Source organism: Ictalurus furcatus, chromosome 25 (assembly GCF_023375685.1).
Source record: "Ictalurus furcatus strain D&B chromosome 25, Billie_1.0, whole genome shotgun sequence".
NCBI lineage: Eukaryota > Metazoa > Chordata > Actinopteri > Siluriformes > Ictaluridae > Ictalurus > Ictalurus furcatus.
Window position 1 is genome coordinate 20,551,382 of NC_071279.1, and position 26,321 is coordinate 20,577,702.

At 41.0% G+C, this 26,321-nt stretch overlaps 1 protein-coding gene across 1 annotated transcript; it reads right to left on the minus strand.

Moving 5' to 3' along the window:
* Nucleotides 1–2,429: 2,429 nt before the first annotated feature.
* On the minus strand, nt 2,430–25,958 carry LOC128601030 (NACHT, LRR and PYD domains-containing protein 4-like). The gene is made up of 14 exons (XM_053613902.1): nt 24,800–25,958; nt 22,092–22,202; nt 21,715–21,822; nt 19,620–19,677; nt 17,147–17,345; nt 11,505–13,287; nt 10,708–10,768; nt 9,275–9,621; nt 8,666–8,768; nt 8,129–8,491; nt 6,736–6,872; nt 4,611–4,784; nt 3,445–3,624; nt 2,430–2,655 (listed from the first exon to the last, which is right to left on the minus strand). The coding sequence occupies exons 1-14, from the start codon at nt 24,850–24,852 to the stop codon at nt 2,475–2,477; spliced, it is 3,858 nt and encodes a 1,285-aa protein (XP_053469877.1). The 5' UTR covers nt 24,853–25,958; the 3' UTR covers nt 2,430–2,474.
* Nucleotides 25,959–26,321: the final 363 nt, after the last annotated feature.

The window sequence follows — 26,321 nt, forward strand, 5'->3', positions numbered from 1 at the left end:
TTTAAAAAAAAAACACTTTAGTGCTATAATACAGAGCCACCTCTTTTACTTAAAAACATTGAAAACAACAAGTAAATGAATATGAAATTATTCATTTATTGACATAACTGTATTAGTATGGAATACATTTTATATTATTGTGTGTACCCAATATAATTTACCCTAAATACAAATGCAAACAAAATCTGAATGCAAATGTTTTAACGGTTTCATTATTAACTGAGCAATACACAATGGCTATGTAAAGTATTGACTAAAAACATCATAATTCATTTATTTTTATAACAAACAAAAAGTGTATAAAACACAACGCTATATTGTTAAAATGGCATAGAAGTATGCACTATCTGGGGCTGAAACACAGATTTATTTGATCCTCTACACATCTCTCTTCCTCTGACACATCTGGATCCAGACGTCATCGTTACAGCTGTGCAATTGCAACAAAAAAGTTAGACACATTGGAATGAATACATGGCATCAACATAAAAAATTTAAAGCAGTATTTAAAGCAGTATTTTAGGATCAACACATGCATTCCCTTTAATTGATACACTTTGATAAGCAGTAGAAAGCAGGCCCATCCACGTCAATATCCATTAACAACAGCACAGTTTATATGGTGTATGTTTAAATGCAATTGGACTTAATTAGGAGCCACTAAGCCATAATCTTATAGCAGCATTCTCCAAACTACTGACATTTGTCAAGCACCTTTTAGGTATTTTAGAAATAAAATTGAAATTGACCAGCTATTAATAGTTAAGTTAAAAAAATAGCCCCCTAGTTGGAACACTGTGTCACTATCAATCAATAATGAATCTGAAATTATGGCTAATGTTGCCAAGCTCTTCCCGTAGCTGCTTATTCTTACGAGCAGCGTAGAGGTTAGTGCACTGGAGTGAAGCACACGAGCTCCGTAGTTCGTAGCCTGCTTTTGCCGTCAATCAAATACCAAATTTCTGCTAAATTTGTTCACTTTCTGAAAAAAAAAAAAAAAAAAACAATTTTAAACTCAACTCTGAACCATAGTGAGGACCACACACCAAACTTGACTCAAGTCCTCAGAATCATGGCCTGAACGCTTTTGTGTGAATTCATGCAAAGAGTCATGAGTTACAGCTGGTTAAGTAAATTAGGGTCTGCCTTACTACAGCTGACTGGCATGTGGTGGCCATATTGTTTATAAATCTCAACATGTTCTGATCAGTACTGAGGCTCAAACTCTGCTGAGTAGAGTTAGGCAAAAACATGAAGATAGGCAAAAAATGTTAGGGGTAGTTAGCAAAAGTCGGTTTTGTATAGTATGCAAATTAGCTAAAAATTCTACTTATGTGGAGATACACACATACACACCCTAAAATACACACACATCACCTTAACACACAAAAAAATACACATACATGACATTATGGAGACACATATAACACAATGGCTTTGTTGGGATATTAGTACAGTATGGTCAGTAAGGATGTAAATCTTTATGCGTATAGCACTTTCCTAAACTTTCCTTACAATGTGCTTTACAATACTTGACAATCCACAATAATTCACTCACACAAACACACAAAAAACATACCAAAAGTACACACAAATTGCATATGCACCATGATCCTTTTACCCAATCATATATTATATATAATAGTAAACTTGTATGATAGATATCATATTAGAGATCTGATTAATATACAAAATGATCAATCAGAATACACACATTTTCATGTAGAATCAGTTCATTTGCATGTTTTTTGGACTGCAGTATGGTACAAGAGATGGATGTAATCATTGTGATGATGTGATATCACAACATCTTGTGTATGTAAATGCTCACGAATTTGACTTTGGATTGTAAAATATGTTATTAAAGCCTGAAGTTAAGAAAGAAATAGGACTGAATGATAGACACCATTAATCACAGTTGGTCATCAGAGTCCTCATTAACAACAATCAGTGTGAACATCAGCCACACACTCACACACACTCACACACACTCACACTCACTCACACTCACACACACTCACACTCACTCACTCTCACACTCACTCTCACACACTCACTCACTCACTCACTCACTCACATTCACTCACACTCACTCACTCACTCACACACTCACTCACTCACACTCACTCACTCACTCTCACACTCACTCACTCACACTCACTCTCAATCACTCACACACTCACTCACTCACACTCACACACACACACTCATACACACACACACAAAATATAACTGACAATATTATATAGTACACAATTAATATTCAAATACATACAATACATCCACTAATATGTCTACTCACACAAACCCACAAATATAAACAAGCTATAGAAATAAAAGCCAAAGATCACAGATCTGATACTATACACAATCTTTAAGCACTAAAAACATTACAGACACTTGTGTGCAGATGTGCATGGGTGTGTGTGTGTGTGTGTGTGTGTGTGTGTGTGAAGAGACAGTAAGTCAGTAAATCACAGTAGTTTCTCCAGTTTACAGTGTGGATCCTTCTGTAGGTCATTGAGCAGCTTCACTCCTGATTCTCCTGTTTTATTACCCTTCAGATTCAGCTCTCTCAGGTTTGATGAGGAGTTTGACCTCAGAGCTGAACCCAGAGCAACACAACCTTCATCTGTAATCCTGCAGTTCCACAACCTGTAAGAAAAAAAAAACTTCTCACACTTAACCCACTCAGTTTTACTATTGTGTTTTGTTTATCGTAAAATCTGATGGAATGACTGGCTGCTCTCCCGTCTTGTAGGTGTGTTTGTTTGTCTTCTTGTAATTAAGGTTAACATGATGATTGGCTCGCACTTCAACTGGTAGATGATGTTGTTTAGCTCATGGCTGATCCTCTTGTTTTATAACAGGTGTGTGTTGCAATAATCAAACATTGGAGTAAGGTGAAACTTCAAAACAACCTAAGAAATCTTGTATATCATTGTAAATAAAATTAGAGGGTTTTTTTAATGCAGAGTTTGTCTCCTGTATACATTAGTGAAGGGGTTAGGGAAGCTACTGTATTTTCTCTTGTTTTGGTTTGTAAATAAGGTAGGTAGGGCCCTACACATTAAGTCAAATGGCTTTTGTTTATTATTTTCTTTCTTAACATGTTATTAATGTTTGTTGTTTAAAGCATTTGTCTGTCAAATTATGAAAACCAGGAGGGTACAGATACTTCCTTCTCTTTATGTTATGGTCTGACCCTAGACCAGCCATAAGAATTGTGTGTACTACATGTAAAACATATATTACACAAAATCTTTACATACAGAACATTTACTCTCAATCTCACGCACACAACAATGACAATATATCAGAGCTCTACAATGGATGTTAAGTGGATGTTACTGCATTCATTAAAACTCTGCTGTATCTACATGGTGTGTGTGTGTGTGTGTGTGTGTGTGTGTGTGTGTGTGTGTGTGTCTGTGTTAACCTAACCCTAGTATCTCCAGTGTACAGTGTGGATTCTCCAGTCCAGCAGAGAGCAGCTTCACTCCTGAATCCTGCAGGTTATTGAGACTCAGGTCCAGTTCTCTCAGTCTGGAGGAGTTTGAACTGAGAACTGAGGACAGATCTCTACAGCTTTCCTCTGTCAGATTACAATCACGCAGCCTGGAAAAGAATTAATGAAATGAAAACGGACTCCTTTCTGAGAGAGGGAGTAATTAAATGAATTAATTAAAATAAGAAAGGTAGAAAGGGCCAATGAATAAAATGTGGTAGATTAAAAGGACAGAAAGAAGGAGAGAAATAATAAGAAGGACAGCATAATCAGTCCAACTCAAAAAAGAGTTAAGACGTGTGTCTTTTAGTATGGATTTACAAACAAAGAGCAGTGTTTTAAATTCTATTCTGTGTTTTATGAAAAGCCAGTGAAGAGATGCCAGAACTGGTCTCATGTCCTGGTTGCAGTCAAAAGCATAGCCAGAGCATTCTGAAGGGGTTGTATTCACGATAGAACTGATTGTGAGACTCCCTGATAGGGGGAGTTACAGAAGACTAAATAAAAGCATGAATAATTATTTGGCGTCTCTAGCCGAAAGAAAGATTTTTAATTTAGAAATAGATTTGACAACAGAAAACAACTTTCACAACAGAGTTTATTTGCTTATTAAACTCAGGGCAGAGTCAAATAGCACTCGCGGGTTTATGACTTGAAATTGTACAGTTGCTGAGAGGGAGCCCATGTTGCTCTCCAAATGGTCGATGGAATAGTGGGGACCAAATAGGATGAGTTTGGTTTTTAGCTTCATTAAGCTGGAGGAAATTGTTTGCCATCCAGCATTTTATAACCTCTCAACAGCTGATCAGGGATTTCACTGAAGACCTATTGCAAAGATTCAGTGGAAAATAAAACTGTATCATCAGCATAACAATGTAATGACATAACAGGGCTCTTACAAATAGAACCTAAAGGCAGCATATACATAGAAAACAGCAGAGGGGCAAAATAGAGCCTTAAGGGACCATATAGTTTATCGGGGCCACAGCAGAGCACTGGTAACCAGTGCTCAGGGTGAAGAACTTGTTGCTTAAGTAAGTGGCGAACCACTGAAGGGCAGAACCCTGGATACCAACACACAGTATCTGTGTACATATCTCACCTCAATATCTCCAGTGTACAGTGTGGATCCTCCAGTCCAGCAGAGAGCAGCTTCACTCCTGAATCCTGCAGGTTATTGAGACTCAGGTCCAGTTCTCTCAGACTGGAGGAGTTTGAGCTGAGAACTGAGGACAGAGCTCTACAGCTTTCCTCCATGATATCACATACACGCAGACTAAAAGAGAAAAGATGATATTTTTATTAGTAAGTCAAGTAGGCTTTTATTGGAATTCCATTTCATCATATACAGGTGAAATGTTAGAAACAATATGGTTCCCCTAAAATGCTACAATTATTAAGGGACAACCTGAGACACAAGACAAGACGATATGCAATACAGACAATAGTGCAAATGTTGATAAATACAATAAATACAGACGAATCTCTGCTATTGCCTACTCTGCTGTCACATGGAGGCGGCAGATTTCCAAGAGTGGTGACAGGTTCTGGCCTCCCAAGTTCATCTTCTTGGTCAGCAACAGCAGCAGATTGCCTTGATCAATGCCCAGCTAGCACAGCTAACCAGCAAGCTGACACCCATGCGGGCTAGTATGGTGGCACCATCTTAATCTGCCTCGTTGTTCATTGTATGCCTGGGCTACTGAATTCTGGTCCCAAGAAGCAGAGTACACCACCACCTATGAATGTTTTTATGAGCTTTTTCAGAAAGATTTTAACCATTCCCTGGAGGGTGAAGAAGTGGGTGAACAATTTCTCATGCTCAAGCAGGGCAACCAGAGTGCCACAAAGTTCACACGGGCATTCTGCTCCCTAGTTACTGTCAGTGGCTGGAATGAACCAGAGCTCAAAGCAGCACACTGGCAGGGTTTAAATCAGGATATTCTCACCAAACTTGCATGCCATGATGATCTCAGTAGACTCCCTCATTGATCTCTTCATCTCCCTTGACCTGTTAAAGAGGTAGAGGGGAAAACCCCAAATAACTCAACCCAAGCACCGGCCCTCACTGTCCACCTCTGAGCAAGTTGATCAGCCTTCTTGCTCCAACATGGTGAGTGCTCCTAAGATTATCTCACACCAACATTTTGCCATACCCATACAGATAGGACACTCAGAACATCTTTCTACTGTTTGCTGATTGATTCTGCCGATTTATTCCAGAGCAGCTGGCCACTTCATCAACAGCTTCCTCATCTTAAGACTGAAACTGACTATCCAGCCACTCAGCAACCTCCTGCACACCCAAGCCGTGGATGGTGGACCTATCAGAGGGGGGTCCATAATCCATTGCACAGAGTGCATCCTTTTTTGAGTCAGCATTCTCCATCAGGAGCAAATCTCCCTACTACTCTGGAATGTGGTTCAATATTCCTGAAGAAATGCTGAGACCATACAGAGGATGTAGAGCTGGATCCAAAATAAAAGCAAAGAGTAGATGCTACAATGCAATCATTCCCTCCATCATCATGGGAAACATTAGGTTGCTTGGCAATAAAATGGAGGAGTTCACAGCACTGATCAGGACCCAGAGGGAGTACTGGGAGTACAGTGTGCTTTGCTTCACTGTGATATGGCTGCACTGTGTTATTCTGGACTCAAATGCTTCCACCACTGGCTTGCAGACAGTGAGGGCAGACAGAGATGCTGAATTGAGTGGTAAGAAGAAAGGTGGAGTGGTCGCACTGTTTGTAACCAACAGATGGTGTAATACGGGACATGTTACTGTGAAGGAGCATCAATGCTGCCCAAACATCAGACTGTTGGCTGTTGGTTTACGTCCATATTATCTGCCAAAAGTGTACATTTGCCATTGTGATTATTGTTTACATACCACCAGCATCCGACACAGTAGCAGCATGTGACATCATACACTCTGGTATCGTGAGACTCCAAACTCTTCCATTGTCATTTCTGGGGATTTTAATCATGTCACTCTCCACTATATTACCAAAGTTCCACCGTTTTGTCAACTGTGTTACCAGAAAGAACAGAACACTGGATCTCCTAGATACCTGCCTGTTGTCTTAAGGCAGTCTGTGACAAAGAAGACCATAAGGAGATGGTCACAAGATTCAGAGGAGGCTCTGCAGATCTCATTTGAGGCCACACATTGGGAACCAACTGGGGAAGACATTAACAAAATGACAAACTACAAAATGAACTACACTGATTTCTGCATGGACGCTATATTTCCACTCAGGAGCTTGGGAAAGCTGTAGGGTATGACCGAATCAGTCCCAGGGTACTGAAGGGTTGCACCAACCAGCTGTGTAGGATCCTCCAGCACCTCTTCAGCCAGAACCTTCAACAGGAGAAGGTGCCAGAGCTATGGAAAACATTCTGCCTGTTCCAAAGATGACAAGTCCCTCCTCCCTGAATGATTACAGACCAGTAGCCCTCACATCACATGTCATGAAGGTCTTGGAGAGACTAGTGCTGTTCAATCTCAGACCTCCAGTCAGCTATTTTCTGGAGCGCCAGTTTGCCTACCAGCCACAGGGATGTGTGGACAATGCATTCATATGCCTACTGCAAAAGGCCCACTCTCATCTAAACTACAACACCACAGTGAGAATTAGTTTATTTGATTTCTTGAGCACATTTAACACCCTCCAACCACTCCTGCTGACAGAGAAGATGAGAAGAATTTAGGTGGACATGTACAGTTGTGCCCAAAAGTTTGCATACCCCTTGCAGAATCTGCTAAATCTTAATACTGTTAACAAAATAAGAGGGATCATAAAAATCCCATATTGTTTTTATTTAGTTCTGTCCTGAATAAGCTATTTCACATAACAGATGTTTACATATAGTCCACAAGACAAGATTATAGGTGAATTTATCAAAATTACCCCTTTCAAAAGTTTACATTCCCTTGATTGTTAATACTGTGTGTCGTTACCTGTACTGTATGTCATTTTTTTGTTTTGTGATAGGTGTTCATGAGTCCCTTGTTTGTCCTGAGCATTTAAACCGCCCACTGTTCTTACAGAAAAATCCTCCAGGTCCTGCACATTCTTTGCTTTTCCAGCATATTCTGCATATTTGACCCCTTTCCAACAGTGACTATATGATGTTGAGATCCATCTTTTCACACTGAGGACAACTGAGGGACTCATACACAACTATTACACAAGGTGAAAACATTCACTGATGCTCAAATGGTAACACGGTACATTAAGAGCCAGGGGGATGTAAACTTTTGAACAGGATGATCGGTGTAAATTGTTAGTATTTTGTGAGGCAGCAGGGTCTTGATGTGCCTCATGACGAGCCTCTCGAAGCACTTCATGATGATGGATGTGAGTGCAATGGGACGGTAGTCATTGAGGCAGGACACTGGAGAGTTCTTCGGCACGGGGACGATGGTGGTAGCCTTGAAGCACATTGGAATGATGGCGCTGCTCAGGGAGATGTTGAAGATGTCAGTGAAAACATCTACTACCTGATCTGCACATCCTCTGAGCACTCTGCCAGGAATCTTGTCTGGTCCAGCAGCCTTCCGAGGGTTGACTCTGGTAGAGTTTTATTCATGTCAGCCGTGGTTAGACACAGCACCTGGTCGTTGGGAGGAGGAGTGGTCGTCCTCGCTGCCACATCATTCTGAGCCTCGAACTGAGCAGAGAAGTTGTTCAGCACATCTGGAAGGAAGGCATCACTGTCACAGGCAGATGATGACCTGTAGTTGCTGATTGCTTGAATACCCTGCCACATGCGCCGTGTGTCGCCGCTAACCGTGAAGTGACTGTGGATTTTCTGGGCGTGTGCGCACTTTGCCTCTCTGAAAGCCCGGGACAGTTTGGCCCTAGCTGTTCTTAAGGCCGCTTTGTCACCTGCCTTGAAGGCGGAGTCTCGGGTCCTCAGTAGTGCTCGCACCTCCGCAGTCATCCATGGCTTCTGGTTGGAGCGTGTAGTGATGGTCTTGGAGACGGTGACGTCATCAGTGCACTTGCTGATGTAGCTGGTCACTGATGCCGTGTATTCCTCCAAGTTGGTGGAGTTGCTGTCAGTTGCAGCCTCTCTGAAGATGTCCCAGTCTGTGTGCTCAAAACAGTCCTGAAGAGCAGAGATGGCTCCTGCTGGCCAGGATTTCACCTGTTTCAAAACCGGTTTGGAGCGTCTGACGAGTGATCTGTACACTGGGATTAGCATAACAGAGATGTGGTCTATGTAGCCATGGTGGGGGCGGGGCTCTGCCCTGTACACACCGAGGATGTTTGTGTAAACATCCAGCGTGTTCGCCCCCTCATTGCAAAGTCAACATGATGATGAAATTTAGGGAGCACTGACTTGAGATTCGCATGGTTGAAATCTCCCGGTGATAATAAACAGTCCATTGGGGTGCGTGTTCTGCAGTTCGCTAATAGCCCCATACAGTTCATAGAGCACCTCCTTAGCATTAGCACTGGGGGGAATGTTTACTCCGATTAACATAATTGTAGTGAATTCCCTCGGCAAATAAAATGGTCTGCATCTAACAGTCACAAACTCCACCAGCGATGAGCAGTAACTAGAAACTAGCACCGAGTTCTTGCACCATTCCGTGTTGATGTAAAAACACAAGCCAGCACCGCGAGCCTTACCGCACAGAGCTGCATTTCTGTCACCAAACGAGGCAAGCCTGTCTAGCTGAATGGCGGCGTCCGGAACACGGTCGCTGAGCCACGTCTCAGTGAAAACAAAGATGCAGCAGTCTCTACTCACTCCGCGTTGCCTGCTGGAGTCGGGTAATCCAGTTTATTGTCCAGGGAGCAGATGCTGGAGAGCAGGATGGACGGGAGAGCCGGCCGGTTAGGGTTTGCTTTTAGCTTAGCATGGACCCCCGCCCTATTCCCATGCTTCCGCTTCCTCGCACACCGCTTTCGATGTCCCCTTCCCCGGCCACCGGCATCAGGCGACACCAAGGACTGGAGGCCTGGTCTCCGCAGCAAGCCGAGATCACGTAGTTTCTCCAGCAGACCATCATGCAGGTTGGTTGTTGAATGATTTCTGTATTTTAGCAGTGTCTGGCGATGGTAAACATGAACACCAGTATCTCTGATGTCCCTGTGCTGTAAAAAGACAGGCTACAAGACAAAAATAGAAAAAATAGCACCATTTGGATCTGGAGAGGCCGCTGCGTGCTACTGCCATGCCACCATCTTGTATATGGCAATGAGATGGCTGAAAATCTCTAAAATTATTTATATTAGAATACGTTTCATCATAAAATCAATAGTTTAATCCATATGCTTACCTTGACCGACAAACGCTCTCGGTTGGCAGAGACGTGCTTATGTTACGCTCGGGTTCAAATTGAAAAGGCTGAAGACATGTTTATATCACTGTAGGATTACTGGAGAATCAAGACCCTTGCAACCATTTGACATCACTACCCACAATGCATTGAAACATAAACAACAATGGCAGCCTACGAGTGCAAGGATTTTTAAAAAAAACCTGACATCTACAGTGTTTTTGTATAGCGGATTTATGTAGTGGATGTCATCGTTAACTTAATAAGCCATACAAGTCTAGTCGGGGTTCCTTTTAAGATAAGCTCATTGGACAATATGTGGATTTTGACCACTTCTAATCTTATCCATATGCACTGACAGTAAGGGGTCTCAAACCATGCATCAATTATCGCGGATTAAAACAAGTAACTTTTAAGTATCGTTATCCGCAGCCTCTGGTCCGCACTGTCCTGGAACAACCCAGAGAGGCTAAAATCTTTACCAGGCTCAACCTGCACAGTGCCTAAAATGTCATGCATATCCGTGAGGGTGAGTGGCCTTCAGCAAAACTTCTAGTATTGTGTTATGCCATATGGGCTTTCTTGTGCAGTGTTCCACTGACTCATCAACAATGTTGTGAAATGCTAAACAAGTTCGTCATCACCTACATCGATGATATTCTCATTTTCCCATTCAAGACAATCCATGTAACCCTCGACAGAAAGTCCATAGCTGGGCTTCTAGAAACTCTTCATCAAGGGGGAGAATTGTGAGTTCCACATGATCCTTATCTAATTTCTCGACTAAGTCATCAGTAAGGACGTTTTAATGGATCAGGAGAAGATCACCGCTGTAACAAACTGGCCTATCCTCACCAGAGTTAAGGAGTTACAGAGGTTCCTGGGGTTCACTGATTTTTACCGTAGGTTCATCCGGGGGTTCAGGTCCATCACCACACCCCTCACAGATAAGATAACGTGATCTTCACATACACATAAGATTGTGTATATTTTAAATTAATAATTTTTTCTGTGATAAAAGTTATACATACAATTCTTTTTATGATCTTTTGTGATAAAGTGATAATCTGACCTCAGTTTTTCCAGTGTACAGTGTGGATTTTTCAATCCAGCAGAGAGCAGCTTCACTCCTGAATCCTGCAGTTTATTGTGACTCAGGTCCAGTTCTCTCAGACTGGAGGAGTTTGAGCTGAGAACTGGGGACAGAACTCTACAGCTTTCCTCTGTGAGATTACAATCACGTAACCTGGAAGAAAAACAATTTAGAACAGATAAGTAACAGTGCATACGCACACACACACACCCACCCACACACACACAAACACACACACACACACACACACACACACACACACACACACCTAAAACACCTGTTGCTCCTGAAGCAACAGCCTTTTAATATGCCATAATGGGTCCTGCCTGGACACATGGCTTCATTGGAAGTCAGTGAGTGTATAGGTTGATGATTGGGATATCTCTCTAAAACGCTGGAACTTATAACCAACTGCCAATCATTAAATTGGTAATTAACATAACTGAAATCTCAAACTTAAACAACAACACCACTAATACCCACAGAGTTCTTGTCACTGCAGTAGTGGTCAGTCTAACTGTTGGGGAGCATTGCTCTCTGTGTGTGTATATTTAGATTATTACAACGAACTATGTGAAAATACATTTATAAATAAAAATACTCACTTAGCTGTTCTGGTGCCTTTGACCAGTGGCATCAATCTCAGGAGACATTCCTCTGATGGGTCATATTTACTCAAATCAAACACATCCAGCTCCTGTTCTGAGTTCAATAACACAAACACCAGAGCTGACCACTGAGCAGGAGAGAGACTGGTTCCACTGAGACGACGGTAACCTCCTCTGTTCAAGTAAGTTTGTACTTCCTGCACTAGAGAATGATCATTCAGTTCATTCAGACAGTGGAACAGATTTATAGATTTTTCTGGAGATGGATTCTCCCGGATCTTCTCCTTGATGTACTCAACTGTTTCCTGTTTGTCGTGAGAGCTGCTTCCTGCCTGTGGCGTTAGCCACAAGCCTTGTAAGAGAGTTTGATTGGACTCCAGTGAGAGACCCAGAAGGAAGCGGAGGAACAGGTCCAAGTGTCCATTCTCACTCTGTAAGGCCTTGTCCCCTACAGACGTGAGAAATTCTGACATGGTTGTCTTGTTAAAAAGATCAAATGGATCAGTAGTTTGTTGTTCTGTTAGATTTCTGCTGATGAAGGAGAGAAATGCATATAAAGCAGCCAGAAACTCCTGAACACTCAGATGTATAAAGCTGTAAACCTTCCCCAGGTGAAGCCCAAACTCCTCTCTGAAGATTTGGGTACACACTCCTGAGTACACTGAAGCTTCTCTAACATCAATGCCACACTCTCTCAGGTCTTCCTCATAGAAGATCAGGTTTCCTTTCTCCAGCTGTTGGAAAGCCAGTTTTCCCAGTGCCAGGATACTCTCTCTGGTCTGCTGAGGATCAGGGTCACATTTCTGATGGTACTTTTGGTCCTTGTGTTTAATCTGAAAGATCAGGAAGTGTGTGAACATTTGAGTCAGAGTCTTGGGGATCGCTTCTCTCTCTGCTTCACCCAACATCCTCTCTAGAACAGTGGCTGAGATCCAGCAGAAGACTGGGATGTGGCACATGATGTAGAGGCTTCTTGAAGACTTCATGTGTGAGATGATTTTATTGGCGAGGCTCTGATCACTGATCCTCTTCCTGAAGTACTCCTCTTTCTGAGGATCATTGAACCCTCGTATCTCTGTTACCTGGTCTACACACTCAGGAGGGATCTGATTGACTGCTCCTGGTCGAGAGGTGATCCAGAGGAGAGCAGAGGAAAGCAGATTCCCCTTGATGAGGTTTGTCAGCAGCACATCCACTGAGGCTGACTCTGTCACATCACAAAATCTCTCATTCTTCTGGAAATTTAGAGGAAGTCGACACTCATCCAGACCATCAAAGATGAACAGCAGTTTGTAGGAGTCACAGATTATTAATTCTAGTTTTCTCATTTCAGGGAAAAAGTGATGAAGAAGATCCATCAGACTGAGATTTCTCTGCTTCATCAGATTCAGCTCTCTAAAGGGAAGTGGAAACATGAAGATGATGTCCTGATTTGCTTTTCCTTCAGCCCAGTCCAGAATGAACTTCTGCACAGAGACTGTTTTTCCAATTCCAGCAACTCCTTTAGTCAGTACTCTTCTGATGGACTTGTCCTTAAAGAGATCATTACATTTGATGGGTGTCTCCTGTATTGCTGGTCTCCTGGACGCTGTCTCAATCTGTCTCACCTCATGTTCATTATTGACGTCTCCACTCCAACCCTCTGTGATGTAGAGCTCTGTGTAGATCTCATTCAGAAGTGCTGAGCTTCCTGGCTGTGAGATTCCTTCATTAACTCTTTTAAACTTCTCTCTCAGGTTGGATTTGAGTTTTTCGTGATATTCAGACATCCGGTACAGCTCTAAAAAAGATTTAATCATGTATTTAATGAAGTAAACACTAAGCAAAGAAATAGTATTCTTTCAAAAACTCTTGCACATTCCTAAGTAATGTTCTGAGTTAAATAAATAAGCAAACACATTGCAAACTTAATACTCTATGATAATCACTATGGTATGACATTAAACTGTTCTGACACAGCAGGCAATATTTATCATAATTATTTATTATTAATATCTGTTGGCCATGTAACATGTCTGACATCTAAGTCCCTGTGAATCAGCACTTACTATAGAAACAATAATATACAGTATTAACACCCACATTAATATAGACCTGTGATTAAATTAACATAAAATTAGATAATTCCAAGTCAACAGTAAGCACCTTTTATCTGAAGGTAGGACTGCTAAATATTAGATGTCTTACATCTACATAGCTTATTGTAAATTAAATTCTTACAGATCAAGGATGTAATGTACTTTGTCTAAAGGAATCTTTGGATAGACCAAATGAGTACAAATTAATAAATGAAGCTAGCCATATTGGATATATCTATATACACTGCCCTCATGAAACTGGCAGAGGAGGAGTCACATTTATTTAGAATGATATATTATTATGAAATTAACTTAAATTAAATTAAGTTTTGTCTACTAACATATACACATCCACAATAATAGGCCATTTAGTATTTACCTACCACCAGGGTGGTATTTTGAATTTCAAATGCCATTAAACTAAATAGGTAGTTAACCGAATCTTAATTATAGAAATGCTCATAGTGCATTTATATTTCTTCACATAATATTTCTTCACCTTAAGGAGACAACAAAAATCATTATATATATTTATTTAATAAAGCAACAAGTTACCTAGGAACAAGGCGGCTACAGAAGCACAAATACCAACAGTATATAGTAGTGTTGTTGGGTTTTTTTTCAGTGAGAAAATATTAGACAATTCAGACAATTTTATAACAATTTTATATGTAGAAAACAATATAACCCCATGAATATAGTTAGTAGAATATTTTACTCCAATCCAAGCATAGTCAAATACCTAAATCCTTTAAACTAGCAGTTATCAAACCAACAATTTAAAAACCTGACCTCGATCCCTGTCAATATTGTAATTAAAGGTCCTAGAAAAGGTTGTAGATCAGCAGTTAAGCTCATACTTGCATAGGAAAAACATTCATAAGATCTTTCACTCGGTGGTGGGGATGGAACTGGATGGTGTGGAGGTGGTGACGGAGAGGAGGATGAGAAGGAAGCTGAAAACCATCATGGACAACCCTTCTCATCCTCTCTATGCTGAACTGAGGCAGCTCAGGAGCTCCTTCAGCCACAGACTCATCCAGCCCTGAACCTCAAAGCGCTTTGGAGGCTCATTTGTGCCATCAGCCATCAGGCTCCACAACACCACAGCACCAAACTGACAGATTTAAGCCTGATTATATCTGAGACATTACCTGGTTGTAAATAATTATTATTGACTGTATAGTGTAAACAGTGTGTGAATACTTCTACAATACAGCATCTGTTCTGTTCTTTTATATTCCTTCGTGCTGCTATGTTGACCTAAATTTCCCCTACGGGGGATTAATAAAGTTATATCTTATCTTATCTTATCTTATCTTATCTTAGGATTCAGGCCTCATTACAGTAGTGAGACAGTGCAAGTTAAAGTGGTAAATGCTATAGTACTGGCCAATGATCATGGATCATTGGGGTCTCAGTGAACTCACTGTAGCTTTTGATATTGGAAATTATTTCCTGGTTACCACATGTTGTGTACTGGTATTGCTGTAACCAGGAAATAATTTAGGTGGGATGAGGAAAAAATCCTGATTGTTTTAGTGAAGAGTACTATAATTAAAGAAGAGAAGTAAATATATGGAAATGGGCCTATTTGCGTGCGTACGTTAAGAGCTCGAGCATTGGCTCTCGCTTCAAGCTCGCGCTTCGGGTCTCCGAGCATGCTATGCTGCATGCTACAGCACCAGCTCGAGGAGAAATTGTGACAGAACCCCCCCCCCACCCCCCCGCCCCCCCAAAGGGTGCTCCTGCCTAAGTGCCAGAACACACTCCCCTACCCTGGCGGTCATGGCCCTTTGGGCAAAATGTCTTCAGCTGAACCGGGAGACTGAGCGGCGTCCTCAGCGGTGCAGGAAGGCAGAACGCCATCGTCAGCGGAGCAGGAAGGTGGAGCGTCGTCCTCAGTGGAGCAGGAAGGCGGGACGTCGTCCTCCATCGACTCTGCAGGCCGAACTTGATTGGCTGTGTCAACAGACTCAGGCATGAGCAGAACGTGGTTGGATGTGTCAGCAGACTCGGGAGTGAGCAGAGCTTGGTTGTCTGTGTCAGCAGACTCGGGCGTGAGCAGAAATTTCTTGTCCGTATCAGCAGACTCAGGCGTGAGCAGAACTTGGGTGTCCATATCAGCAGACTCACGCATGAGCAGAACTTGGTTGTTCGTATCAGCAGACTCAGGCTTGATCAAAACTTGCTTGTCCATGTCAGCAGACTCGGGCGTGAGCAGAACTTGGTTGTTCGTGTCAGCAGACTCGGGCATGTGCAGAACTTGGTTGGTCGTGACGTTGGTTTCAGGCATCAGCATAACTTAGTTGTCCATGTCAGCAGACTCGGGCATGATCATAACTTGGTTGGTCGTGACATCTGTTTCAGGCATGCGGAGATTGGCGTGGGAGGTCACCTTGTCGACCTTTAGCTGGAACTTGGCTTTAGTGGTCGTCTCTTCGACCTCCGACAGGAACTTGGCATGAGAGATCGTCTCTTTGACTTTGGACATGAACTGGGCTTGGGAGGTTATCTCTTGGCCCTTAGACAGGAACTTGGCTTGAGAGGCCCTTTTTTCGACCTCAGACCAGAGCTTGGCGTGAGTGGTCGCCTCTTCGACCTCGTACATGAACTTGGCTTGGGAGGACGTCTCTTTGACCTCGTACAGAAACTTTATTTGGGAGGCAGTCTCTTCGACCTCGGACAGAAACTTGGATTGGGAGGTCATCTCTTCGACCCCGGACAGGAACTTGGTTTGAGAGGTCATCTCTTCGACCTCGGACAGGAACTTGGCTTGAGAGGTCGACTCTTTGACCTCGAATAGGAACTCAGCTTGAGAGGTCACCTCTTCGACCTCGAACAGGAACTTGGCTGGAGAGGTCGTCTCTTCGACCTCAGACAGGAACATGGCATGGGCGATCACCTCGTTGACCTCTAGCAGGAACTTGACTTTATGCTGGAGCTCTGGGGTTGAGACCGCCTCATGGGTCTCATGCTGGAGCTCTGCAGAGGAGACTACTTTGTGGGTCTCAGGTTGGAGTTCTGGAGATGAGATCGCCATGTTAACCTCCGGCTGGAGCTCGGCAGGTGAGATCACTTTGTGGATTTCAGGTTGGAGCTCTGGGGAGGAGGTCGCCACATTGACCTCTGGTTGGAGCTCGGCAGATGAGACCACCTCATGGGCCTCATACACCTACACCTACACATATAGATACTGGGACCCCCTTGTCTACACAGGAGACCATTTGCCTGGTCTTTGCTGGCTTGCAGCACACAAACAACTGGTTGCGGCTGTAAGTGAAATGGCCGGTCTTTTCTCTGTGGTTTTGTATCATAGAATGTAGAATAAACAAAAAAACTATGTGACCAACCAAACTAAAAGTTCCAAAAAACAAAGAAGAAGAGTTTCAAGAAAAGGATACATAGTACATACATAATAATACATAACCAGCTGCCACTTATGCATGTGTTATAGGAAATCAATCAAAACCTTCTGACCAATCAGAGTCCAATATTCAACAGCCTGCATTGTAAGTGTAAGTATGGACCAGTGGTAAATTGATGACTCAGAGCTCTTACTGTTGTGCAGTGTGTCAGCAAGATCTGTGTGGTTCATGTTCTTCGGGACATGCACAGTTATCTTCAGCGCTCCCTCTCTGACACTGTGCAGATCCTCCTCATCCTGCACCTTCCTCTCAGTGCATGCTGGGTAATCTGGACTCAGGAGTTTTCTAAACCTCTTCATTTCATTCTTTATGATGACTTTGTGTTCCAGCTCCTGGTTAGAAACACACAGGAACCTATCTAAATACTGTATTATAATGTGACAAAGCAAGCGATGATTTTATTTTATAAAGAAGAAAAGTCTCTGTGTTTTAACGACAGTTAAAACTGCAATTCTGTCTAATTACCCATAATGCTGCTACACATATACTACCAGTCAAAATTTTGGAGACACTTGACTGAAATGTTTCTCATGATCTTAAAAATCTTTTTAAATGTTTGAAATTGGTGATGTAGACAAAAATGTAATTGTGTCAACATATACATTTCTTTCATTAGAAAACTAACATTTTAATTTAAAATATATATATATATATATATATATATATATATATATATATATATATATATATATATATATACACACACACAGTATCTCACAAAAGTGAGTACATCCCTCACATTTTTGTAAATATTTGATTATATCTGTACAAACCGCTGGCAACAAAAGTGAGTACACCCCTAAGTGAAAATGTCCAAATTGGGCCCAATTAGCCATTTTCCCTCCCCGGTGTTATGTGACTTGTTAGTGTTACAAGGTCTTAGGTGTGAATGGGGAGCAGGTGTGTTAAATTTGGGGTCATCGCTCTCAAACTCCCTCATACTGGCCACTGGAAGTTCAACATGGCACCTCATGGCAAAGAACTCTCTGAGGATCTGAAAAAATGAATTGTTGCTCTACATAAAGATGGCCTAGGCTATAAGAAAATTGCCAAGACCCTGACACTGAGCTGCAGCACGGTGGCGAAGACCATACAGCGGTTTAACAGGACAGGTTCCACTCAGAACAGGCCTCGCCATGGTCCACCAAAGAAGTTGAGTGCACGTGCTCAGCGTCATATCCAGAGGTTGTCTTTGGGAAATAGACGTATGAGTGCTGCAGAGGTTGAAGGGGTGGGGGGTCAGCCTGTCAGTGCTCAGACCATACACCGCACACTGCATCAAATTGGTCTGCATGGCTGTTGTCCCAGAAGGAAGCCTCTTCTAAAGATGATGCACAAGAAAGCCATCAAACAGTTTGCTGAAGACAAGCAGACTAAGGACATGGATTACTGGAACCATGTCCTGTGGTCTGATGAGACCAAGATAAACTTATTTGGTTCAGATGGTGTCAAGCGTGTGTGGCGGCAACCAGGTGAGGAGTAAAAAGACAAGTGTGTCTTGCCTACAGTCAAGCATGGTGGTGGGAGTGTCATGGTCTGGGGCTGCATGAGTGCTGCCGGCACTGGGGAGCTACAGTTCATTGAGGGAACCATGAATGCCAACATGTACTGTGACATACTGAAGCAGGGCATGATCAGTATGCAGTATTCCAGCATGATAACGACCCCAAACACACCTCCAAGATGACCACTGCCTTGCTAAAAAGCTGAGGGTGAAGGTGATGGACTGGCCAAGCATGTCTCCAGACCTAAACCCTATCGAGCATCTGTGGGGCATCCTCAAACGGAAGATGGAGGAGCACAAGGACTCTAACATCCACCATCTCCATGATGTCGTCATGGTGGAGTGGAATTGGACTCCAGAGGCAACCTGTGAAGCTCTGGTGAACTCCATGCCCAAGAGGGTTAAGGCAGTGCTGGAAAATAATGGTGGCCACACAAAGTATTGACACTTTGGGCCCAATTTGGACATTTTCACTTAGGGGTGTACTCACTTTTGTTGCCAGTGGTTTAGACATTAATGGCTGTGTGTTGAGTTATTTTGAGGGGACAGCAAATTTACACTGTTACACAAGCTGTACACTCACTACTTTACATTGTAGCAAAGTGTCATTTCTTCAGTGTTGATACATGAAAAGATATAATCAAATATTTACAATAATGTGAGGGGTGTACTCACTTTTGTGAGATACTGTATATATATATGTTTAAATGGATGACTTGGAGTGAAATATTCTGAAAAGCAGCCAATAAGTGTCCAGCATAGGCGGGAACTCCTTAAGCATCTCAGGGGGATTCCTCAAGAAAGTGGTTGAGAAAATGCCAAGAAAACAATTCTGGAAATTCTAGGCAAAATGGGTGTCTACGTTGAAAATTATTTTGATTTGTTTTGGATTTTTTACCACAACATAATTCCCATAGTTTCATTTGTGTTACTCCAGAGTTTTTATGACTTTATTATTATTATAAAATGTGGGGGGAAAAATTAAAATAAAGAATGAGTGTGTCTATACTTTTGACCGGTAGTTTAGATAAAAACTGACATTATCCTAAATAAAATGCAATGAAATCTACTTAGACAAGTTATATATGTTAAAATGACACACCTTGAATATGGCCGCCAACTGATTTTGGCTGGTGATGTTTACATTCTTCTTTTTTGGTCTGTGAGAAAAAATCAAACATATATAATGTATTCATTACAATTGAGGTCATAAGTTTACACACCCCTTGCAGAATAATAAAAATAACATTTTGCTTTTTACTTAGTGCTGCCCTGAATAAGCTTTTTCACATAACAGATGTTTACATTTAGTCCACCAGACACAATAACACCTGAATTTACACAGATGAACCTGTTCAAAAGTTTATATATGCTTGATTCTTAATACTATGTGTTGTTACCTGGATGATCAACGATTGTGTTTATGTTTTGTGATAGTTGATCATGAGTCCTTGTTTGTCCTGAGCAGTTAAACCGCCCACTGTTCTTCAGAAAAATCCTCCAGTATTTGGTTTTCCAGCACCTTCTGTATATTTGACCCCTTTCCACCAATGACTATATGATGTTCAGATCCATCTTTTCACACTGAGGACAACTGAGGGACTCATACACAACTATTACAAAAGGTGCACACATTCACTGATGCTCAAGAAGGCAACACGATACATTAAGAGCCAAGGGGTGTAAACCTTTGAACAGGATGATTGGTGTAAATTGTTACAGTTATCTCTAGGTATTATTGTAATGTCTTATTGTCTGGATATTCCAGTGGGAGCATAAACAAGCTCCAGTTAGTCCAGAATGTTGAGTCCCTGTAAGAGTCCTTACTAGAACCAGAAGATACGACCACATCACCCCGATCTTATCCACACTGCACTGACTCCCAGTATAATTTCACATTGATTATAAAATACTACTACTGACCTATAAAGCACTGAATGGTCTCGCGCCACAGTACCTGAGTGAATTTTTGGTCTTTTATGATCTGCCACACCTACTTCAATCAAAAGGTGCATGCTATTTGTTGGTACCTGGAATAGCAAAGGCTACAGCAGGGGGAAGATCTTTCTCTTTTAGAGCCCCACAGTTATGGAACAGCCTTCCAATTAGTGTTCGGGACTCAGACACAGTCTCAGGCTGAAAACATTTGTTTAGCCAAGCCAAGCCTTTTGTAAATATTTTTTTTTTAGTTAAAGGACCAGATCTGGCCATGTTTGTAGGCTGTGGTGTATTCTGGGAATTGGAATCTAAAAACTGAGTTCTAACATAATATTGCTACACTAATGTAATATTGTAATGTATTATTGTGTATAATATACACTAATATAATATTGCTTCTACACATATTTATTATTTTAAATCACAGTTTGTGTTACATGTACATTATTCCTTTTCCAGCTTTAACATCAACCAACAAAATTTAGTGAAAAACGAATAGATACATTTAAAAAAAAAAAAAATAAGAAGAAAAAGAAAAACCGTACAATAACCTGATTGCATAACTGCTCACACCCCTTAACTAAAACTTTGTTAAAACATCTTTTGCTTGTAATACAGAACTCAGTGTTTTGGGTAATAGTCTACCAACTTAGCACCTCTTGATTTGGAAATTTTATTCCACCCTTTCCTGCAATAATGCTCCAGATCTATCAATTTGTGAGAAGTTCTTATGTGCACAGCCATCTCCAAGTCATTCCACATGTTTTCAATAGGATTTAGATCTGGGTTCTGACTGGGCCATTCCAAAACATTGTTCTCTTTTTCTGAAGCCATTACTTAGTGATCTTAGTTATGTGCTGTGGGTCGGTATTGTGCTAGAAGGTAATTTTTTTTCCCCAGAGGAATGCAGGTTTTGTGCCAAAATAGATTGGCGTGTGGAGCTATTCATGACTCCCTCTAAACCGATGCCAACATATTTCAAAACAAACATTTTAATGAATAAATGAATACAATATTTATATTGTCATTAATGTCCCAGTTGTAAATGTTCTGTTGTAGCACCACAGACCCTCCAGCTCAGCGACTGCAGGCTGAACTGAACTATTAAACTAGGTTTCCTTAATGTTTGAGAGCTGCAGTACTGCACAGTTTAGTGTTTTACTGTTTCAACACCCAATAAAGTTCATGAAGAGCTTCATAATAAGACAAATACATTTGATCAGATGGAACACTACCATAAAACATGTCACTATACTGACCTCAGATCAGTAGAACTGTCTCTGAACTCAATTGGCTCTTCCAGTGATTTATCACTCTTCATGGACACACAGCTGGGTTCTGGTAAGTCTGATCTCTTTCCCTCCATTCTAGAACACAGATTTTAATAAAGTGGAAAATATAATGGAAAATTAATGTCCCAGGTGTAAATGTTCTGTTGTAGCACCACAGATCCTCCAGCTCAGCGACTGCAGGCTGAACTGAACTATTAAACTAGGTTTCCTTACTGTTTGAGAGCTGCAGTAATGCACAGTTTTTACTGCTTCAACACCTGATAAATTTCATGAAGGGCTTCATAATAAGACAAATAAGTTTGATCAGATGGAACACTACCATAAAACATGGTCACTATACTGACCTCAGATCAGTAGAACTGTCTCTGAACTCAATTGGCTCTTCCAGTGATTTATCACTCTTCATGGACACACAGCTGGGTTCTGGTAAGTCTGATCTCTTTCCCTCCATCATTCTAGAACACAGATTTTATTAAAGTGAAATATATAAGGGAAATGTGCATGTTAATACAATACAATGGTGCTTCAAAGTTTGTTTGTTAGCATATCTGCCAACAGATGCGTCCGCGAATAAACCAACAAATCGGTAGGATTTTGGGCATTTCCAATCACACAGACATCACACTCTTAAAAACCGTCATGAGTCTGTAATGGAGATCCTGACATGGGCTCGGGAATACTTTGGTAAACCTTTGTCAATCGATTTTTTATTATTATTATTATTATTTCTATTTATAATATCGTAGATAAAACAATAAAGTCCTAAATGTAGACAAAGAGAATCAAATTAAACAAATGAGACAGAAATATTATACTTGGTCATTTATTTATTGAGGAAAATGATCCAGTGTTACATATCTGTGAGGGGTAAAAGTATGTGCACCTTTGCTTTCAGTATCTGGTGTGAGCCCCTTGTGCAGTAATAACTGCAGATAAACGTTTGGGGTAACTGTTGATCAGTCATGCATATCGGCTTGGAGGAATTTTATCCCGTTCCTCAGTACAGAACAGCTTCAACTCTGGGATGTTGGTGGGTTTCCTCACATGAACTGCTTGCTTCAGGTTCTTCAACAACATTTCTATTGGATTAAGGTCAGGACTTTGACTTGGACATTCCAAAACATTAACTTTATTCTTTTTTAACCATTCTTTGGTAGAATGTATCATGTGTTTAGGATCATTGTCTTGCTGCATGATCCACTTTCTCTTCAGATTCAGTTCATGGACAGATGTCCTGATATTTTCCTTTAGAATTCGCTGGTATCATTCACAGTTCATTGTTCCATCAGTGATGGTGAGTCATCCTGGACCAGATGCAACAAAACAGGCCCAAATAGTCAAACTCTTTAGAGATGGTTTTGCAACCTTTTCCAGCCTGATGAGCATCAACAGCTCTTTTTCTGAGGTCTCCAGAAATCTCCATTGTTTTATTTAAATCTCCTTTAAATAAAACAGGCTGCTCACTCACACCTGACTGTCATCCCATTGATTGAAAACACCTGACTGCAATTTCACCTTTATATTTACTGCCTAGAGGTTCACGTACTCATTTTCCTCAATAACTAGGAAGTATAATAAACTATAAAAAATAAAAATAAAAACTTAATGACGAAGTATAATATTTTTGTCTCATTTGTTTAATTTGTCTTCTTTTAGGACTTGTGTGAAAATCTGATGATGTCTTAGGTCATATTTAGGCAAATATATAGAAAATTCTAAAGGGTTCACAAACTTTCAAGCACCACCATACTTCTTGTACATATATTTATTATTTTAAATCACCATTCACTAGTGTTGCCCATACATTATTAGAAATGTGCAGCCTCACAGGCAGCAAATCACATAAGACAGAGAACTAATGAAAAATAAAACCAAGGTTAAAAAAAAAAAACACCCTGGAGAGAAAAGCATTAGAAGAAGAAGCCTTTATTGGTCACATATACATTACACACAATGGAATTCTTTTTCCACATATCCCAGCTGGTTAGGAAGCTGGGCTCTGAGTGCAGGGACAGCCATGATACGGTGCTCCTGGAGCAGACAGGTTCAAAGGCCTTGCTCAAAGGCTCAGCAGTGGCAGCTAGGCAGGGCAGGGGCTTAAAGCCCAACCCAGAGCCTTAACCATTGAGCCACCACTACCCTATTTAACAAATTGAACAATTTGAACCAAGAATGAAGGTGTAATCCTACAATGAGCCGACAAAACAAAGTTGCTATGGCATTCTCAGGTCTTCAGACCTGATCTACAGAAGGCGATGTCTGATGTTTTACAGAATTACAGAACAGAACAGAAATATCTGGAAAAAATGTGCCATGGATCAAAAAACTCTTCAGGGAATATAACTCAGATTAGAGGCAGTTATAAATGCAATACACCTGGATATACAAGTTAATTAAGAATATTTATTGCACTGAGAGGCATACTGCAATGACTTAAAATGACTGCAAACATTAAACCTGATGCACTAAATGTCTTTTTTTTTTTTTTTTTTTGTATAAGTTTGTCTTTTTAAACTTTTACACTCAGCTGTACTTGTAAGATGTTTTTTTTTTCTTTCTTTTCCACAGCTCCACTACTGAATCTTATCGGGTGTAAGAGCAAATTTATTTTTTCTCAAAAATAATAAATACTCTGTTGTCAGCACTGTTAAACAATGTGTTCATCATTACACACCAATAATTCCAGCTTTTTAATTCAGCTCCAGTCTGCACACTTATTCTAACAGGAGACACGCCTCATACCTCAGGAATTACACTGATGTCAGGAGTCCCAATCACAGATAACTGACTCAGCTGGGTCTTAAAGACTGTAGAGTTCACTGACTCAAAGCTATGCTGCTCTTATCCTCCACATTACACAGTCCTTTTTACTCTTCTCTCAGTGAATGATTTCTCTAAACTGTTCTTCGAACAGATCAGTGATATATTCACTGCTAATAAACACCTTAAACCAAAGTTTAGTTCCTCTGTTAACTAGTGAGTGTTTAGAGATACAGATCTGTTCCCATGAGACGGTGTGTATTTATTGCTGGTGAATGGAAAAGTAACTCACCTCTCATCTTTCTTTAAGTCCTGTTTTCCAAACACACTCATGTTGGAGGTCATGTCTCCTTCTCCAGATTACAGCAGGACACACGTTTACTTCACTCCAACACGGTATCAAGTCATAACACAAAGTGTGTATGTTAAAGCTACAGTAAAATTCCTGAAACTGTTCCACATCTAGTTCAAATTCCACAAGTGTAATTTTACAGCTTTAGATTTAGATAGTAAAAATGTATTTACTCCTGAAAAATGTTATTTCCCCTTCATCACAAAATGGCGCTGCTGAGATTCTCTTTCATTCATATTGTTATTCTGCAGAGGGCGAAGAGCAAAGGTTGATTGCAGAGCATAAAAACATAAATCCACACTCACACACCAATCCATTGTTATATCCAGTGTTCTATACAGAATCCACTGTGTGTGTGTGTGTGTGTGTGTGTGTGTGTGTGTGTGAGTGTGTGTGCACATAAGTGTAGACAAAAATGCAAACACTTAAAACATAACAGTACATTTTCTCTATAATAATTTTACCGATCAGCTGTCTAATCTCCACACAGTCGACATTTTAACTGTTAATCTGCATCTAAAAGTCATCATTTTGGTATAGCAAGTCATTTCAACATAGTTCAACATAATTATAATATCCAGCCCAGACATTACCCCTCGAGACCACCAGAGGGTATCTTCATCCAAGTTTTTAAACTCCTCTTTGGTTGTGACTCTCTTTTCCTGTATAACTGCTATACAGCACATGGACTTTTGGTAGGAATGAAGTCTTACACTTTCCCACATTCTTCTGAGGTCTGTGTTTTCTAGGATAGTCTTTTGTTTGTGTTCCATTTTGCCTCTTTGTGTTTTTTGCCTAGCCCTTTATTCCCTTTATTCAGTATGCTTATTCTGTGCCCTAACCTTCTGTTACATCAATCATTTCAAAATTACACACAGGTTAAATCTGTATGTGAATTATGTGCAAAATTAATGATGAAAGCTACACTGAGCATTACTTGCAGTGAGTGAGTATTTGAGAGTCTGTTATATAGTGGCGGTTGTGATTAGTTACAGGTGTGCATATTCAGTAGTCTATTGACTGTGAACATTACAATGATTTTGTGAGTTGGGAAGTGTAGTCCATGGCAGCCATGTTTGTAGGTTGCAGTGTGTTCTGGGAAATAGAATTCAGCACCAAAGTATCGAAATACATGCATGACGAGGGTTGGTCAATGAAATTCTCCGCTGCTCCAGAGACTATCAAAGCTGAAAGCATAAAAACACTTAGTCAGTGGTTAAGGCTCTGGGTTACTGATCAGAAGGTTGGGGGTTCAAGCCCCAGCACTGCCAAGTTGCCACTGTTGGGCCCTTGAGCAAGGCACTTAACCGTCCTTGCTCCAGGGGTGCTGTATCATGGCTGACCCTGCACCTCAACTTCCTAACAAGCTGGGATATGTGAAGAAAAGAATTTCACTTTGCTATAATATATATGTGACTAGTAAAGGCTTCTTCAATTTTTTTTTTTTGAGGGACTCACCATT

Excerpts from the sequence above, each read along its gene's own strand:
- LOC128601030 (XM_053613902.1), bottom strand. The coding sequence starts at position 24,852 with ATGACCTCCAACATGAGTGTGTTTGGAAAACAGGACTTAAAGAAAGAT. Across the intron at positions 19,678-21,714 it reads GACAGTTCTACTGATCTGAG|ACCAAAAAAGAAGAATGTAA; the intron begins GTCAGTATAGTG and ends TTTTTCTCACAG. Across the intron at positions 17,346-19,619 it reads AGTTGGCGGCCATATTCAAG|GAGCTGGAACACAAAGTCAT; the intron begins GTGTGTCATTTT and ends GTTTCTAACCAG.